This window comes from Pseudochaenichthys georgianus, chromosome 20, assembly GCF_902827115.2.
Source record: "Pseudochaenichthys georgianus chromosome 20, fPseGeo1.2, whole genome shotgun sequence".
NCBI lineage: Eukaryota > Metazoa > Chordata > Actinopteri > Perciformes > Channichthyidae > Pseudochaenichthys > Pseudochaenichthys georgianus.
In genome coordinates this window covers 17,440,235-17,457,734 of record NC_047522.1, presented here as the reverse complement: position 1 = coordinate 17,457,734, position 17,500 = coordinate 17,440,235, and the positions used below count along the sequence as shown (strand labels likewise).

The window sequence follows — 17,500 nt, the reverse complement described above, 5'->3', positions numbered from 1 at the left end:
GAGCACCCATAGAGGCCACTGCAACACCATTTCTCCACTGGATGGGCACCGTGGGTGATTTGCTAATGAGCGGGACATCTCTTTTGGAACATTAAAGTATGGAAACATGTCTGTAGAGGTACTAAATACAAGTATGAACCTGAAAATGAACAACTGTTTCCTCTTAAAAACACCAGAGTAAGAAAAGATAAAAACCATAAAAGGACACATATTCTCTCTTCTTTGAGACAAGATGGGAGGAGGATAAAGTATAACATAAATCAAATGAAAGATGGAGTGGGGTTTTCTCATCACACACTAAGTGGATTGGTATTTGTGTGGAGTCATACTGCCTCCTGCATCAGGACTGAGGTACTTGCTTCCTCTTATTCGCCTTTATAGCAGAGACTTATATCAGGAGATACTGGGTGAACATTTTAAACATGCTTTTGATATTATCATTTCATCAACATGCAGACACATTGTTACTGTAACAGCTGATGACCTTTACTATTATCAAAGTATAGATTTATAACGATAAACTAACAATTGTCTAGTTTGTAAGCTTGTCAAAGTCTCATACATTTTCTTTTAACACTTAAAGAAAATGATATTCATACCAGGCTTAGTTATGTTTTTTTTTATTTAAGGCACTCACACCTCTAATGAGATTTAACAAGGCTTCTCTCAGCAGACAACATATACATGTGTGTGTGCATGTGTGCATGTGTGTGTGTCTTTGTTGAGTGGTTAATGCCTGGGTCATGGGTGGCTGGTATGTGACACATGGTCTTCATTAGCAAACTGTGTGTGTGTGTGTGTGTGTGTGTGTGTGTGTGTGTGTGTGTGTGTGTGTGTGTGTGTGTGTGTGTGTGTGTGTGTGTGTGTGTGTGTGTGTGTGTGTGTGTGTGTGTGTGTGTGTGTGTGTGTGTGTGTGTGAGCATTGTAACACCTGTCAGTCTCTATAGCTTCTTTCAGACATCTAAATTAGGCTCAGCAACAAATATGTTAACTGCAGTTCTTCAGATCGAGAAGATATTGTGTTATTTTATTACTTTAATTAGTCAGTAATATGTAGGGAATTTGACATGTATCCCAGTTTTCTTTTTTAGTATCCCAGGAATCATGATGCTCTGATAAGCTAAGACACTTGAGGAATAAAATATGGAAATCAAAGATTGCACAAATATAAAGTCCTTTTATAGAGTTGTTTAGACAGTATAGTGATTTATACAGTCCAACAATTCGGACCCTTGATAACCCTGAAGTTCACACATTTCCTTTAAAGATACAGAATACATTTTGTTTTGTCCAAAGAATCTAATTGGTTTGGCTTTCTAGATGCTTCAAATGTATTCTATGTCTTCTCTGTAAAAAGATATGTGAGAAATGCAGTAGAACAGTACAAAAACTTCAAACAAATCAGAATAATAAAGTACATTTCAGCCTGATGGACGAGGGACTGTCTACAAGTTATACCACAGCGCCCTCTGCAGCATAACACTGCTCTGTACGGGTTACATAGAGTTTGCATCCCTAATAAACATTATAGTAAAGTAGGACGGTACATACTGTAGGAGGAGCTGCTCACTTTATTTACCTCTAATTAGATTTGATGATAATGATTCGTCTTTATAATGCTTGTAAAATAATTTAAAGTATTGTTAAGAATATGTTTTTGTATACTTCAATGTGATGTTTTTTCTTATAATGTGGTTTTATTTCTTCTTTTTATTTTATTTATTATGTCATTGAAATGTAAACTAAAACATATGATTTAATGCATTAGGTAAAAAAGTGTGTTAAAAAATTCATCATTATTTCTCCGCCCAGATGTTAAGACTCTTCTTCCTCTGCTGCCACGTTTTTCATCATTTCCAAAGAGACAACGCTGGGAACCTGCACCGAAACTTGATTGGTCCGGAATCCTGAAAACCCACCTTTAGTCCCGCCTATTGACTCTTTCTCTGGCTGTGATTGGTTGAATGTAAGGTCCATCACGGTTACTATGGACTTTGGCTTTACTAGTATCCAAGTGAGGACGTGATTTTTTGGACAACTCGTAGCTTCATCAATGAGAACGCAGAAAATTAAGCGAGCAGTAGAGCTTACTTCGCATGTGTTTGTCTCAATTACAGATATATTAGCTTTTTAGTTCGTAGCTGCAAGGCTGAAAAGTTACATCGCAGAATTTACGAAGCAATGGCCCAGAAAAAGACTCCCAAAACCCACTCCAAAAAAGGTCAGTACCCTTTTCTTGCTCGAATCTCCGACCCATCGACGCACCTCTCCCATATTTCGGTAGCATTTTCCTGCAATTTAAAGTCTTACACCTATCGGCAAATATGCATTTATCGCAGAACGAAGGCAAATGTTTTAAATAAATGATTTGTATCTTTTCTTCAATTCGGCTTACATACCGACACGATATGCAACACACTTGACCGCTTTCTCTGCTGGATCCTCCGTGGTTCCCACTATCCTCTTGAGGAAAATGCGCGTCCTGCTGGGTGTGTAGAAACAGTTTTAACCGAATGTAAAACATAATATGTCAGTCAAGTAAAGACAATTTGTGTTTTTCACTTATGCCGAATTGAGTAGTGGGTTTTATTTGTGTATGAACATGTTTTAATGTGTGTCATTAAAATGGTTTGCTTTGGCTCTAAACAAGATCATATTTAACTGCACGCATTTTCAATAGAGTCTGGTTTAACGTTCTCGCAAAGCAAGAATTCGGGGCTAATTAGGCAATTTATTTTCTAGCATTCAATATATCCGGAATACTGTGTTGACTTTGGCTGTCCAACTAAACAAAATGGTTAAGTATAGATGAAATAATGCTCTGCCTCTGTGTGACTGATAACTTGCTTGTCCAGCGGTAACATGGAAGTGAGCCCTGTAAATGACGCTAAGCTAACCTAGCTACCATAGATGATGGTTTGCTTGGCTAACAAAAGCTAACAAGCTATTAACTTTTTAACAGACAGCAGTTAGGGGTTGAAGACAAAGTCAGACAAATCCACCTTATATTACATGTATAGGCCTGACATAAACATTAAAGGTTGTTTAATAATCAGAGCAAAGCTTCATCATGATCACATAATAGTACACAAATATTTCTGTTATTATAAATATGACTGCTGTGAGTTCATGGACCTTCTCATCCTTTCTTGCTTTACATCTTTGTTGTTACTTCATTTATTCTTGTGATTCTCCCACATCCCATATTTGCACACCATTGTAGTTGAATTACATTTTGATATTCAGAGTTTAAAATTGGGAAAACTCATTCATTTTCTATTTACATTTTTTTTTTACTTCTAATGGTTGAAAGCTACTGGATATTTCCTATTTAAATACTAGTGTATGAACTTGTTTAAGGCTGATGCATTAGAGGCATTTGGCACATTTCTGTAAATTGTATATATATTATCTAGTAAGTTAAGGTCAAGCTGCAACCATCATTGATTAATTGTGCAATTCCCCTCAGTACAGTCCAAGGTGTTCAGTTTCAGCGTTAAAGTAAGCCGTGTCAAGCACTTGAAGTATTTCAATAAAATATGATCTGGTGTAGAATAACTTCCAAAAAAAACTTGCATTGGTAAGAATTCACTTGTGTTAAATGTCCACTTTGTGAAGTATAACATGATCTTCAGAATACACATACTGTCCCTTTAATTCTCCCACAGTTAAGTGTGTGTGTGTGTGTGTGTGTGTGTGTGTGTGTGTGTGTGTGTGTGTGTGTGTGTGTGTGTGTGTGTGTGTGTGTGTGTGTGTGTGTGTGTGTGTGTGTGTGTGTGTGTGTGTGTGTGTGTGTGTGTGTGTGTGTGTGTGTGTGTGTGTGTGTGTGTGTGTGTGTGTGTGTGTGTGTGTGTGTGTGTGTGTGTGTGTGTGTGTGTGTGTGTGTGTGTGTGTGTGTGTGTGTGTGTGTGTGTGTGTGTGTGTGTGTGTGTGAACAAACAAGTGTCAAGGTTATTGGTGGGCTATTCTGTCCTCAATGGCATCTCGCACACAGACACTCACACACACTCTAATAATAGTGTGGATCAGGTTCTGGATGGAAGAGGAGCAGCTCTTTATTTCTCTGTCACTTTCTGTGCTTCTCCTTCTTCACTGACACTATCTTTATGCTGGTTTGGATGATTCATCATTTGGAATATTTGTATTTCTTCTATTTTTATCCCTTCAACAAAACCCTTTTTTGTACAGTACTTTGTCATCTTTTGTAAAGTTTAAATAGTTTGGATTTTGTGTCATTCTTATTTTCTCAGTGTGTAAAATCTTTTTTTATTTTAAAAGTTTGTTATTCTTTGCAATGGTGGTTTAGTGTGCAACTATTATTGAAACTACTACAGTCTTCCTCAAGTGCTTTTACATCTTTTCAGAAAGTCTGAATAGTTTTGGCACCCTTTAATTCCTGGACTGGAATAAAGGTTTCCATCGTATTATATTCTGGTACACATATTTGTAATTCATTGTGATGGTGGTTTAGCCTGCATTTGCCTGGTTCTGGCACCTTTTTTTGAGACATGCAACGCTACCGCCACTACGGATCCTCCTCACCTCCTGTAGAGGAGATCAATGCTGAAAACGAGGAGGAGAAGGAGGAGGAGGAGGAGGAGGTGTACACTGAAGAAGAGGAGCCACTGATAGGTTTATCAGAGGAAGAGGAGGAGATCCAAGAGACAGGTAGGCCTGGTGAAGGATTTTAGATTTGACCTGGTTTGGTTCTTATCTTGCCTGGTTTGGCCCGGTTAGGGAGCGTTAAAGAGGAAGAGGTGCCTCCGACGGAAGTGGAGGTGCAGCCTGTTCAGGAGACAGGTATGAAGAGTTTGTGAGCTCGGTTTGGCATGGATTGGTTTTGTTTGGTATGGTTATTTAAGTGTTTAAACTGAGAAGTTAACCATAGTTTGGGTTGTCCTGGTTTACATTGGTTTGGTTTGGGGTTGTGAACTTTGTGGCATGCTTTTAATGGAAATTAAAATACATCCTGGACCTGTAGCTTAATTTCACAATAAAAGCCTTACAGTGAAATTAATTGTTTAGGAAACAAGGCATGAATTGATTTGGTTTGGCATGGTAAGTGTGTGCTTATAAGGAGGAGAGCTCATGATATACAGATGGATAACTTTATAGTTTGGTTTGTTGTGGATAGATTGTTTTGGGTTGGCTTATGCCCTTAGTATACTTTCAATGCAAACTTAATACATCCTGTCTAGCTTATTTTCACAATACCAGCCTCCCAGTGTTGGGTTAGAGTTGTTTCTTGGTGTAAATTGGATCCAGTGGTTCATGGTTTCTATTTGTCTTGGTTTGGCATGTTTAGACATTGGCTAATTTCCTTTCATAATATCTCCTGGTATGGCTTGATTTTACATTGGTCCATCTTAAAGTATTAACAGAAAATCTGATATTTATTTAATTTCATATTCTATTTCCTTGCCAGCTGACTAACAGCATTTGAAGCTTTGAATGGGTGTATTATTAAGTCTTGGAGCGTTTATATTTCCAAACTAGTACCTTTTTATGGATGTTTTTCCAAAAACTAGATCATTTTCTACACATCGACAATGTTCTGCATCAATCATCAGAATTCATTATTGGGACCTAGAGCTCCTGAATATACAGGTATATATGTTTCCTTATGTCTTGTTTGCAGTATAAGCAGATTGGGCCGATCGGAAGTCAAATGAATTTTAAAGGCAGTTTAATTATTGTTCCGCATGCTATTGGCATCCCACATTCAGTCTATTCTTTTTTCTTCTTCAAAGAACTGGATATTCCATTAATGTTTATCCAAGACTAAGAGCTTCCACGTTGTGTTAAATAGGATGAATTGGACCTTTACCTGGTTAGCTCCTGAAGCTCTATTGGTTGATATCCCATCCTCTTGCATTAACACCTCTTTAAATAAAACATTTTAAAGACCCCATGCACACTTGTTGTACCCAGCATGTTGCATCACTGCAGAAACAAAACCTTTTAACTTTTAGAAACAAAACTCTGCACCATGCTAACAATATACCAAGCTATTTCTGTTTCTGCCTTTAACATCAAGGCCATTCATGTTCATTAGATGAAGCTGTTCTAGTTGTCAGTGGTGTACAAACAGCTGTTCTCTCTCTTTCTCTCTTTATGTCAGGGTCATGTTGACTGCAGGTCTCTCACTCTATTCCTGGGTCGGCATGCCCCTTTCTGCTCCTGCCATATTGTCTTTTTATCAAGTGGCACAATGAATACATACTTAAAAACCCTTTTATAAGGACCTAAGTCAATTATGTTTTGTATACAATATATAACAGTGTTTTCTTCCATCATAACTGAATAAAACTACATATTTAAGCTTTGAGATTTCCTCTTACCAGACACTGTAAAATACTGTCTTCGGTTTAAATTGATTGTAAATATATTCTATGCAAAAAACATCTGTTCCAAAGAGATCCCCTATCTAACTTTCTTCCTGAGGTTTATAACATATTCCAAATGAATTATGGGTGTTTGTTTTTCAAATGTGAAATCTGTAAAGCCCCCCTTCGACCAATGTGTCATTTTAAAATCTTTGGCTATATAACTTTGATTTGATTTTCATGTCCCCAGAGGGAAAGTCAGCGCCAGTGGATAGCAAGAATGGAAAGAGGACAGAGAGAGGATCAGGAGGAGATGCAGCAGAAGCAGCAGCAGGAGGAGGAGGAGGAGGGGCTAAGTACTCCATGTTCACCTGGTTTGTAGTCCTCGCCCTGCTCGGAGTCTGGAGCTCCGTGGCCGTCGTCTACTTCGATGTTGTGGACTACGACAGTGTCATCGGTAAGTTAGAGGATAATTGTGACTTTTCTAGGTGCAAGAAACATGCAGTTCTGGGATGTCGGGATATTAGTAGACTATACCGATACTAGTGAAATTCCATGATTCTCTCTTCTGCTTTCAAAGTCTTGAGAGTTTAATTGAATTAGATGTTATGAATCAAAATGTTAACGTCTGAAATGAAAGAAAAAAAAATGGTCATGGAATCTTTAAAAATAGGAAGTTGGTTTCTTATTTTGAGGATGTTGACCGCTGATAGTGTTGTGTTGTCTCTCACACACACACACACACACACACACACACACACACACACACACACACACACACACACACACACACACACACACACACACACACACACACACACACACACACACACACACACACACACACACACACACACACACACACACACACACACACACACACACACACACACTCTGCTGTACGTGTCAGGTGACATGTTTATCTTATCTCAAACTTCACCTCCTCTGACTCGCGATATGAGATGTAACTGTTTTCTGTGTCAGGTTTACATTCCTGCTTTATATGGAGCTCTCTGTGTTAACTGAGCTGTATGTTCAATTAGACTTGTGTGTTTCCTCTCTCTGCTCTGTGACTAAAGTCTGTCAGGGCTGCATGATCTGTAAAATATATAACAAAACTGAAACATCTGCAGTGTTAATCTAATTGTTGGCATATTCATTTAAAATAACTTATCATGCAGCCCTCTGTCTATTTTTAATCTGTATTTCTTTGTACTAATTCAGCCCTTTTCACTGTACTCAGAGGTAAACATGCTATCGCCCTTATTGTCTTCTTCCTCCTTCCTCTCTGTGTTTTCTCTTCATGCAGCCAGAGCGAAGGAGTTTCGCTTGAACTTTTCAGAAGTTTTACAAGGTACACGGTTGAGATTTAAACTGCAGTCGTACAGCTCCTCGTTCCACTGTGTGCTTCACCATATCCTCCTAAGAATATCATGAGTTTAGAAGGATAAGTTGGGAGGGAAATAGTTGAATTAAAGTGAGTTTAGACAGGTAGATTAATAATGAAGATGTAAAACAAACCTTGTGTAAAAATGCTGGAGTTAAGAAGAAAATGCTAATTTAAATCATCTAATGTGAATTCAAGCTAACCACTAAAGGCACCCAATAACAGAACGACCAGAACCTCTGTGTTGTGACTGTGAGGGGTTAAATTACCGTTTTTTCAATGGAGTCTGGCGTATATAAAGAGAGTATAGAAAATGACACCAGATAAAGGCTCAAGTTCCTCATACCACCCCACTCTGACACATCTAACATAACCTTTTCAGATGAGGAGACACTATGATGATGTTGGTGTTTAGCACGTATGACTGCAGACAGAGCAAGAGAAAGAGAAAGAGAAACTAATCTGTGGTTTCTTACTAAACCAAAATGAGAACATGGTAAACCACAAGTGAACAGATAAGCTCACACAGCAGTATGTTTGCTCAACTGCAAAGAGGACTTTTGTAAGAAAAGCATAATATACATAATATATACTTAAATCAAAAGTATGAGTATTTCAAAAATGTGTTTCCAGATGTTGTTCTGGTTGTATATTTCTAAAAACAAATCTCACTAACTTGGATTATTGTATATTGAAGTAAGCCCTTGTGGAGATTTAGTAGTTTTATGGGTCACAAAAAGATGACAGACGTATTAACGTTACAGAGAGCGTCTTCCTCCACCACATCCTTCCTCTTCCTTCAACTTTACCGTTCTAAATTAATACTTCATGCTCGTGCTTTTTGCCATACTGTTATGTGCTGCTTTTAATATGCTGTGCTATGTGTACTTCGTATTAGCAGTGTAGAAATGGATGAAATTAAGAAAAATTCAACTCCAGTAACTACACTGATTGTTGTAGACCATAAATACTTGCTTTTTTTAACCAAAGCTCCTTGCATGACTATACAGTATACGTTGAATATATATGCTGTGTTGGTTAGGGGGTCATAATAATATCACCTTTTTTCATTTTCTTGTACATGTTAATAACTTTTTAATGTCTCATCTTCTTAGGAATGCAAGAAGAGTGCTATACATTTCTGCATAGTGAAAATGAATATATTACATGTTTACTTAATGAAACTGTGCTTAAACAGCCTCCTATTTTCATTTCTTACAACCACCTTCTTGAAAATGTTGGTGTTGTGATATTTGTGCATGTCTTTTATAATTTTTGAAATTAGCATGTTACTCCTTTGTCTTTTGGTCATAAATCTCGTATTGTTTTTTTATCAAATGCTCAAATGTGTGTCTCAAATTGCAATAAAGTCGCATATTCTGAAATTGCTGCGTACATATCCAAAGACGTTCAAAACACTTGAATAATATCAGTAAAATTCCACAGGTCTTAACTAGAAAATGCTTCCTCTGTGTGGACGTAGCAATTGTTAATCTCTTACAACAGAAGATTCCACTTGCATCAAAATTGCATTAAAACTAAATATTCAAAGTTCAGTCTTTTAGTTTAAAAATAATCTTATTTTCCAGCCCGAGTCGTATATTTATTGTGAGTTTTTTGTTCTCCTCTCAGGCAAACTGACGGCCTACGACACTGACGGGGACGGAGACTTTGACGTGGAGGATGCTAAAGTTCTTCTCGGCAAGTCACCTTTTCTATTTATTATATCTGTGCCTGTTGTATCCGTGTGATGCCTGACTGATGTGGTTTACAGTTGAGTTGGGGTGCCTCAGTTTTAAACAGTAACCAGTCTTCCTATTGTGGTTTACTAAAGCAGGGATTTTCTTTTTTGTTGCCTGTAAGAAAGAAAATCGGCATCATGACGTTTGAAAAGACACTAACACTAACAGTTGGAACCTTTCTGATATTTAAAGGAGGTGTTCAAAAGACCTGTACTAACTTTTAATAATACTTTACTCTTTATTTGGTTTTTGACAACGTATTCCTCTCAAAGTCTAACAAATTAGATACTGTATTGCATCTTTCTTTTTTTGGTCTATTCAATTATTATTCAAACGTGGCCACGCAAGATTATTGGGTTTAAAAGTCACAGATTTACGGGAAAAGTCATGTGATAAATATCCGAGTCTTTTATTTATTCCTTAGATTATTTCTTTATTTTAAATTTAGATTTTCTTTTAACTTTGCTTACATTTAATTCACCTATTTATAGAAAGTGTATCATTTTATTTGTTATTTATATTAAGATTTGTATCAGACAGTCCTTCTTACAAAACCAGCCCTAATTGCAGATGTGGTTTTTTAAAAGTTTATTCGAGGAAAGATGTCCTCCGCCGTTCTTTGGTTTAAGACAGGAAGTCTGACGAGACTGAGACAGGAAGTTAAAACGTATTTATTGTTGTCTATGCTTCATATTCAACATCTTTAACTCTCTATCTTTCTCTTTCCCGCTTCATCCTTTATTTTATGTTTTTGTTACGGTCACTTTCCATTTTTTACACCTCCCTCCATCTCTTCCTTTGCCTCCTTTTCCTTTACAACACCACCTTGTGCCTCCCCCTTTCCAACTCCCCTTTTGTTCACCTCCCTCCCTCCTCTCTGCATGTCTTCCCTCTCTCTCGTCAGGCTTGACCAAAGATGGGGACGGTAGCCCGAACGCCGAGTCTCTTGAAGAGGTTCTTGATATTTTAGCAGACGAGGGCTCTGATTGGATGTATGGCTTCTTCACCTTCCTTTATGACGTAGTGTCCTCGCCTGTAGAGCAGGGCGAGAAGGAGGAGAAAAAGGAGGAGAAGGGGAAAGAGGAGGAGGGTGGCACGACCTCCTCTGATGACGGGGAGGTCAAACAGGTCAAACTGGACCTTCAGAACCAATAGCAGGACAGGAAGCAGAGCCCACAGCCAATAGCAAGGATCTGTGGTCCCACTACCGACCAATCATAAGGAGGGTTGGGCGGGAGTGGTAGAGGCCATGATGGACCTGGTTTCAGCTGCAGGGCCAAACTTGGAAACAGTCCTTTTAAAAGTACACTTAAGTTACCTGAAAACACTCGTTTTGGGTCAATAAAGCTGTTAATCAGCAGGAAAAATGTTCCCCATAAATTAATATGTAAAATACATTTTCATTAATTTAATAACATTTCATTTTAAAAAGGACCTTCCTGCAAATATGTTATCGTAGCTTCGAAATATTACATATTTTGGTTCGTGTGTGTATTCTACGCTTGAATACAAATCTGAGAGATTTGTAAAAATGGACTTGCATTAACATGTTTTTTTATCTTCAATGTTGCTTCTTACAGTATAGGACTATACATTTGGACTTTTTTACAATATTTTTGTGTACATTTTGCACTCAGTTTTAGGCTTTGTTTATTTGTACCTACTAAAATCACCTTATGAGTCCTTGACATAAAATATTTTAAATTAATTTACTAAATAATTAGTTGTTTTGTCATATAGTCACGTTATCTTCATGTGACGATTCAGTTGTAGGCAGGGACTGTTTTTAAATCAGTTTGTGTGAGGGTGGATACTCTTCACTCTGACATTTAAGATTGTAAAATTGGTTCTTTCATTAATTATTTAGTTGTATATGTTGTATTAGTTTCGTTATATTCAGGTCTTGGTACAGTTGCAGGCAGGCTGTATTGAGGACATGTGCGGTATTTTTAAATTTGACATTCAAGAATGTAAAAATGTATTTAATTTCTATCCTAGCTTTATTTTATTATTTATTTATTACACAAACTATCTGCCAGAAAAGAACATGTTTTCTGTTGTGGAAGGCGGTCAGGGGCCTGAAGAAAGTAAAAAACAACATTCCTCCAAATATCATCTAGGGCCGTAACTTGGCAATGACTGTTTTAAAAACGTTTTCTGTTCTAAGTCTGTTTGCACTAATATGCTTGAATTGTTGGCTCTTTCTGATTTCCTTAACACCATTTGTATATTCACAATAATGTGATTACTCTCACCTCTGCTTTTTCTGTCAATTTGTGTTGCTGTAAAATGGTTCAAACCTGAATACACTGATTTTCCCATTAAGCTAAGTTGTGTTGGTCAGGAATAAACAGGAAACAGTACCAGATTAAACTCTTCGTTAAGCCATATTTTGACAAAAATGTAAGTGTAAACGAAGCTAGTGAAATCTGCAATAAAACAGAATAAAAACGTTTGTTTAAATAGCTTTTTGGGCAGGTGGGGGTTGATTCTTCTTGAATAGAGTTGATTTTGCGAGGCAGCACACTATAATATACAGACATACTAGTTTACATTAACTTCCTCTGCTGTTTGTCCTGTGCAGATGCAAAGAAGTTAAAAGTTCCTGCTCCCAGGAAAGGTATCGTACGAAAAGTGTGTTTTTGTGAGTTTCCCAAACTAGTATTCTGCCAACAGTTGACTGATCTGTGTGCTTGTACATGTTGTAGAGGACAGGAAAGAGGGGAGGAAGAGGGGTAAAAGTAAAGGTACTGTCCACTTTGTTCTGTAAATGCATGACAGCTTGATGCCAAATAACTGTAGTTACCCACCTTTACTAAATCTGAGAAGTGTGCATGTCACTGCAGGCTTTAAAGGAGACAATCAATAGGCGTCAATATCAAAACTTAAAATAACACAAGCTACATGCAAACAAACACGTGTCCACTCCTGCTTTATTTGCATTTGTTGTGTTGTTGTTCAGGAAAATCATTGGAATTAAAATTGTGTTTTCTTTATTAACATTTTTGTTTTATTGCTGTATGCCAATAAAACCGAAAACTTAAAGATGTATAATCTCCTTCAGCTGTGTTATTGAAACCAATAACCAAATAAATATTAACTGTGATACCTCAGGCAATATACAGTGTAATTTATTATTTAATTGACCTTATCTGGTGATGTGTTCAGATGGCTTTTTAATTAGGAAATTAGGCATTTGCAGTTATACTTCTAAGAATATCTATCCTTCTCATATCTCTGCTGTAGTCAACATTGCTGGTATAAATAAAATATTTAGCAAAATGTTAAGTGTTTTTGCATCATGTTTCTGAGGTATTGGCTGTGTTTGAAATGGTATACTTACACACTATTCTTACTTAGTATGACATAACATTGACTCATAAATACTATCTAAATTGAATGTACAAAAACGTAACTTTACCAGCAGACAATACTTCAGTTTTTATGGTTAAATCTGTTTTGCCGTGGAGTGTGTTGTAGGTTTCAAAGCAGTCGAAAATATCTTGAATATAATTTGAATTTTGCAACCCTAGTTTTGGTCAACTTTGCCTGGTGTGATGATTTTGATATTGTTTTTAGCTTTGGTAGCAAACATTGTGTGTGTATTGTTCTAGAAGAGAAGACTTTAGAAGACACTGATCCAGAGATTAAACTCCCAAAAGGTAGATCTATCCCTTTGAATTATTTTTTGTGATTTAGTTTAATCTGTTGGTTTTAGTTTCACTTATTTATTAACGGTTAAAAGCAGAAAACAAGCTCCTTTTTGTGAATTTTTGTTGTTGAAATAATTGGATATTTTGGTATCTAGCTGAAGCAGAGAAGAAAGATGCTAGAGAAAACACAACCAGAGGTACGGAAATCTGCACGTTTGATATTTTCAAGCACGGCTTTGATTTAACAGCTGATTGACCAAAAGGATGTTGTTTGTGTGTTACCTTTTTTTGGAATAACAGCCTTGCAGACCCACAAATATTACATTTGATCAAACACTAAGAACTTGAGGTGGGCGATAACTCAATAAAATATATCGACTTAATATAATTTTAGCATAAATGTAATGACCTAAAGTATATGGATTTGTTTTGACTTTTATGTAGCTGCATACAAAAATAGGGATATCCATCTGATATATGATGCATACAAAGTTTATTGTACACTAATAGACTTTGCTTTTAAGTGCACTTTAACAGTACAGTACCTGCATGTACTGTGTGATTATTTCAAATCCTTTCCTTGATAGTTCTGCATGATTTGGAAAATAACTAATTATTTTTGACTGATATTGCATTTGCTAAATGAAGTTTGTAGGCCGGTGCAGCTCCACAATGGAGTGGCGAAGTCCCTCCTCTTCCGGTGGACCTCCATGGGTTCAATGGCGAGAGAAAGATTATCTTTCGATCCCGTTTGAATTGTGCCACAAATTACCCATATGATGTTTCTCAATTTAAAAGATAATTTTGCAAGTCAATTTTTTTTAAATGTGTCGTAAAACTGTGAAGTAACACATTTTTTTTGTGTGAAACGCTCAATGAACTACATCTCTGGTCTCGCAGACTCGCACAACAACACACGTCACCAAGATGGCCGTCACTACTGTCTTTTCAAAAAAGGGATTGACTACCCTCACTATCAACACGTCCAGAAGAATGTCATGCAAAGCTGCCTGCCTGCCTTCCTTTGATTCTCTCTGAACTGCCTGATCTTTTTAATGTTCAATGTCAACTATTTGTGCAGATAGCATGAAGTAGAAAAGATCGCCAATGCTAATGTAGCGTTAGCGTTAGCATTTCTCCCCCGGGCTTAAATGGTGTATTATAGAATGATCACACCGGTGTGACAGTACTCTTCAAAGGGTTCACGAAATATGACTACTACTCTTACTGTTTAACATTTTGGGTTACTTAATGTTACTTCATGTTAAGGCTAATACAAATTATAAGGCTAAGGCTGTAATGCTCACCAACGTGCTTGCTACTAGCTAGGTACCTAACTTGATCCAGCCACTCCTGGTCCTTTCATCAGACGGGAAGCGAAAGAACGAGCAAGACCCATTGCTGGTATGATACCAACCTGGTACTAAGCACACGGGCATCTTGTTAAAGTTATCTTATCTTAGCTATCTCTTATTTAGTGGAGGAAAACAATTGTGACATCAGTTATGACATCACTTACGCGACTCTGGGATTTGTAGTCTTTCTAGTTGCGTATTTTTCATAGTCTTATATTTCAACAGTTTTACGACAAACTGTGACTTTTTTGACATGGAAATGATTTTTTAAGATTAACAAACATCATATGTGTAATTCATTGCACAATTCAAAAGATACGTTTTCTCTCTCCATTGACTTCAATACATAATTTTTCCGAAATAAGGTCCCATGGACCAGAAGTAAATGGGCGTGACTTCGCCACTCTATACCTCATTCAGTTATCTTCACATACTTGGCCTAAGTTACCAAATTCTGCTTACTGCAAATTTGGATTTTGCACTATAGTCTATATTTCGGTTTTGATAACATTTCGAATCATCATCATTGTGCTATTTTCTATAACACTTCCTAAGTTGCTTTGTGTGATCCCGCTAACAAGCCGATAAAAGGCGTGTTTGTGAGTGGTTTTCAAACTGCGGTTAAATCCAATAGCCCGGCCCATCAGAGGAGCCATGCTACGCTCTGCTCTGAAGGAAGAGCTAAGGATGATCCACGAGAAGATCGAGGCCAAAAGGATCGCCCGGATGGCAATGGCTGAGATCAAGGCCTTCCTTGCTGAGGAAGAAGAGGAACACGAGAAGGACTGGGTGCTGAAGACGAAGACGCTGGAGGAAGCACAGAAGCACCTAATGGAGGAGAAGGAGAGGATGGAAAAAGAGAAGCAAGAAATGGAGAGATTGACAAAAGAAGAGAGGGAACGACTAAAGCAAGAGAGGGCAGAGATGGAAAAGATGGAGAAAGAGCGCCTAGCTAGGGAACAAGAGAGGATGGAGAAGGAAAAAGCTGAGAGGGAACAACAGGAGAAAGTTAGAGTGGAAAGAGAGAGGGCTGAAAAGGAGAGGATGGAGAGGGAGCGACTCGCAAAAGAGAGAGAAAGAATAGCCCAAGAGAAGGAACAGTTAGAGAAGGAGAGACTTGAGAAGGAGAAGATCGCTAAAGAGAAAGTGGAAAAAGAAAGGCTGGAAAGGGAACGCATCGCTAAGGAAAGCGCTGAAAAAGAGAGGCTCGAAAGGGAAAGCCTTGTTAAAGAAAAAGAAAGGATAGAAAGGGAACGCATCGCCACAGAACGAGCCGAAAAAGAGAGGCTGGAGATGGAGAAGATCGCTAAAGAAAAAGCCGAAAAAGAAAGGCTGGAAAGGGAACGCATCGCTAAGGAAAGCGCTGAAAAAGAGAGGCTCGAGAGGGAAAGCCTTGTTAAAGAAAAAGAAAGGATAGAAAGGGAACGCATCGCCAGAGAAAAAGAGAGACTGGAGAGGGAAAGCCTTGTTAAAGAAAAAGAGAGGCTGGAAAGGGAACGCATCGCAGAGGAAAGAGCTGAAAAAGAGAGGCTGGAGCGGGAACGCATTGCCAAAGAAAAAGATAGGCTAGAAAGAGAACGCATCGCTAAGGAAACAACAGAAAAAGAAAAGCTAGAGAAGGAACGCATCGAAAAAGAAAATGCCCAAAAAGAGAGGCTAGAGAAGGAACGCATTGCCAAAGAAAGAGCTGAAAAAGAGAGACTAGAAAGGGAACAGATAGTTAAGGAAAGAGCTGAAAAAGAGAGGATAGAAAGGGAACGCATCGCAAAAGAAAATGCCCGAAAGGAGAGGCTGGAGAGGGAACGCATCGCAAAAGAAAGAGCCGAAAAAAATAGGATAGAAAGGGAACGCATCGCAAAGGAAAATGCCCGAAAGGAGAGGCTGGAGAAGGAACGCATCGCAAAAGAAAGAGCCGAAAAAGATAGGATAGAAAGGGAACGCATCGCTAAATTAAAAGCTGAAAAAGAGAGGATAGAAAGGGAACGCATCGCCAAAGAAAGAGCTGAAAAAGAGAGGATAGAAAGGGAACGCATCGCTAAATTAAAAGCTGAAAAAGATAGGATAGAAAGGGAACGCATCGCCAAAGAAAGAGCTGAAAAAGAGAGGATAGAAAGGGAACGCATCGCTAAATTAAAAGCTGAAAAAGAGAGGATAGAAAGGGAACGCATCGCTAAATTAAAAGCTGAAAAAGAGAGGATAGAAAGGGAACGCATCGCTAAATTAAAAGCTGGAGAAGAGAGGATAGAAAGGGAACGGATAGTTAAGGAAAGAGCTGAAAAAGAGAGGATAGAAAGGGAACGCATCGCAAAAGAAAATGCCCAAAAAGAGAGGCTGGAGAGGGAACGCATCGCCAAAGAAAGAGCTGAAAAAGATAGGATAGAAAAGGGAACACATCGCTAAATTAAGAGCTGAAAAAGAGAGGATAGAAAGGGAACGCATTGCTAAGGAAAGAGCTGAACAAGAAAGGATAGAAAGGGAACGCATCGCAAAAGAAAATGCCCAAAAGGAGAGGCTAGAGAAGGAACGCGTCGCCAAAGAAAGAGCTGAAAAAGAGAGGATAGAAAGGGAACACATCGCTAAATTAAGAGCTGAAAAAGAGAGGATGGAAAGGGAACGCATCGCAAAAGAAAATGCCCAAAAGGAGAGGCTAGAGAAGGAACGCGTCGCCAAAGAAAGAGCTGAAAAAGAGAGGCTGGAGAAGGAACGCATCGCAAAAGAAAATGCCCAAAAGGAGAGGCTAGAGAAGGAATGCGTCGCCAAAGAAAGAGTTGAAAAAGAGAGGATAGAAAGGGAATGCATTGCTAAGGAAAGAGCTGAAAAAGAGAGGATAGAAAGGGAACGCATCGTAAAAGAAAATGCCCAAAAGGAGAGGCTGGAGAGGGAACGCGTCGCCAAAGAAAGAGCTGAAAAAGAGAGGCTGGAGAGGGAACGCATCGCAAAAGAAAATGCCCAAAAGGAGAGGCTAGAAAGGGAACGCATTGTCAAAGAAAAGGATAGAATCGCCAGGGAAAAAGAGAGGGTAGAAAAAGAACTAGTA

The 17,500-nt window shown here is 38.2% G+C and overlaps 1 protein-coding gene across 7 annotated transcripts in view; it reads left to right on the top strand.

The window, feature by feature from the left end:
• Window positions 1-2,009: 2,009 nt before the first annotated feature.
• The window catches only part of LOC117466063 (aspartyl/asparaginyl beta-hydroxylase-like), a 24,827-nt gene continuing 9,336 nt past the window's right edge, over window positions 2,010-17,500 (top strand). The window contains exons 1-10 of one of the 7 annotated variants that reach the window (XM_071206959.1): window positions 4,017-4,668; window positions 4,738-4,800; window positions 6,577-6,783; window positions 7,636-7,680; window positions 9,346-9,414; window positions 12,040-12,075; window positions 12,164-12,202; window positions 13,073-13,117; window positions 13,264-13,305; window positions 15,098-16,948. In XM_071206959.1, coding sequence (XP_071063060.1) covers window positions 4,509-4,668; window positions 4,738-4,800; window positions 6,577-6,783; window positions 7,636-7,680; window positions 9,346-9,414; window positions 12,040-12,075; window positions 12,164-12,202; window positions 13,073-13,117; window positions 13,264-13,305; window positions 15,098-16,863 — 2,472 coding nt within the window. In that variant the 5' untranslated portion in view covers window positions 4,017-4,508 and the 3' untranslated portion in view covers window positions 16,864-16,948. Of the gene's footprint in view, window positions 2,222-4,016; window positions 4,669-4,737; window positions 4,801-6,576; window positions 6,784-7,635; window positions 7,681-9,345; window positions 9,415-12,039; window positions 12,076-12,163; window positions 12,203-13,069; window positions 13,118-13,263; window positions 13,306-15,097; window positions 16,949-17,500 lie in introns of those variants that run through there. The other 6 variants (XM_034109186.2, XM_071206963.1, XM_071206962.1 and 3 more) reach the window with 6 other exon arrangements.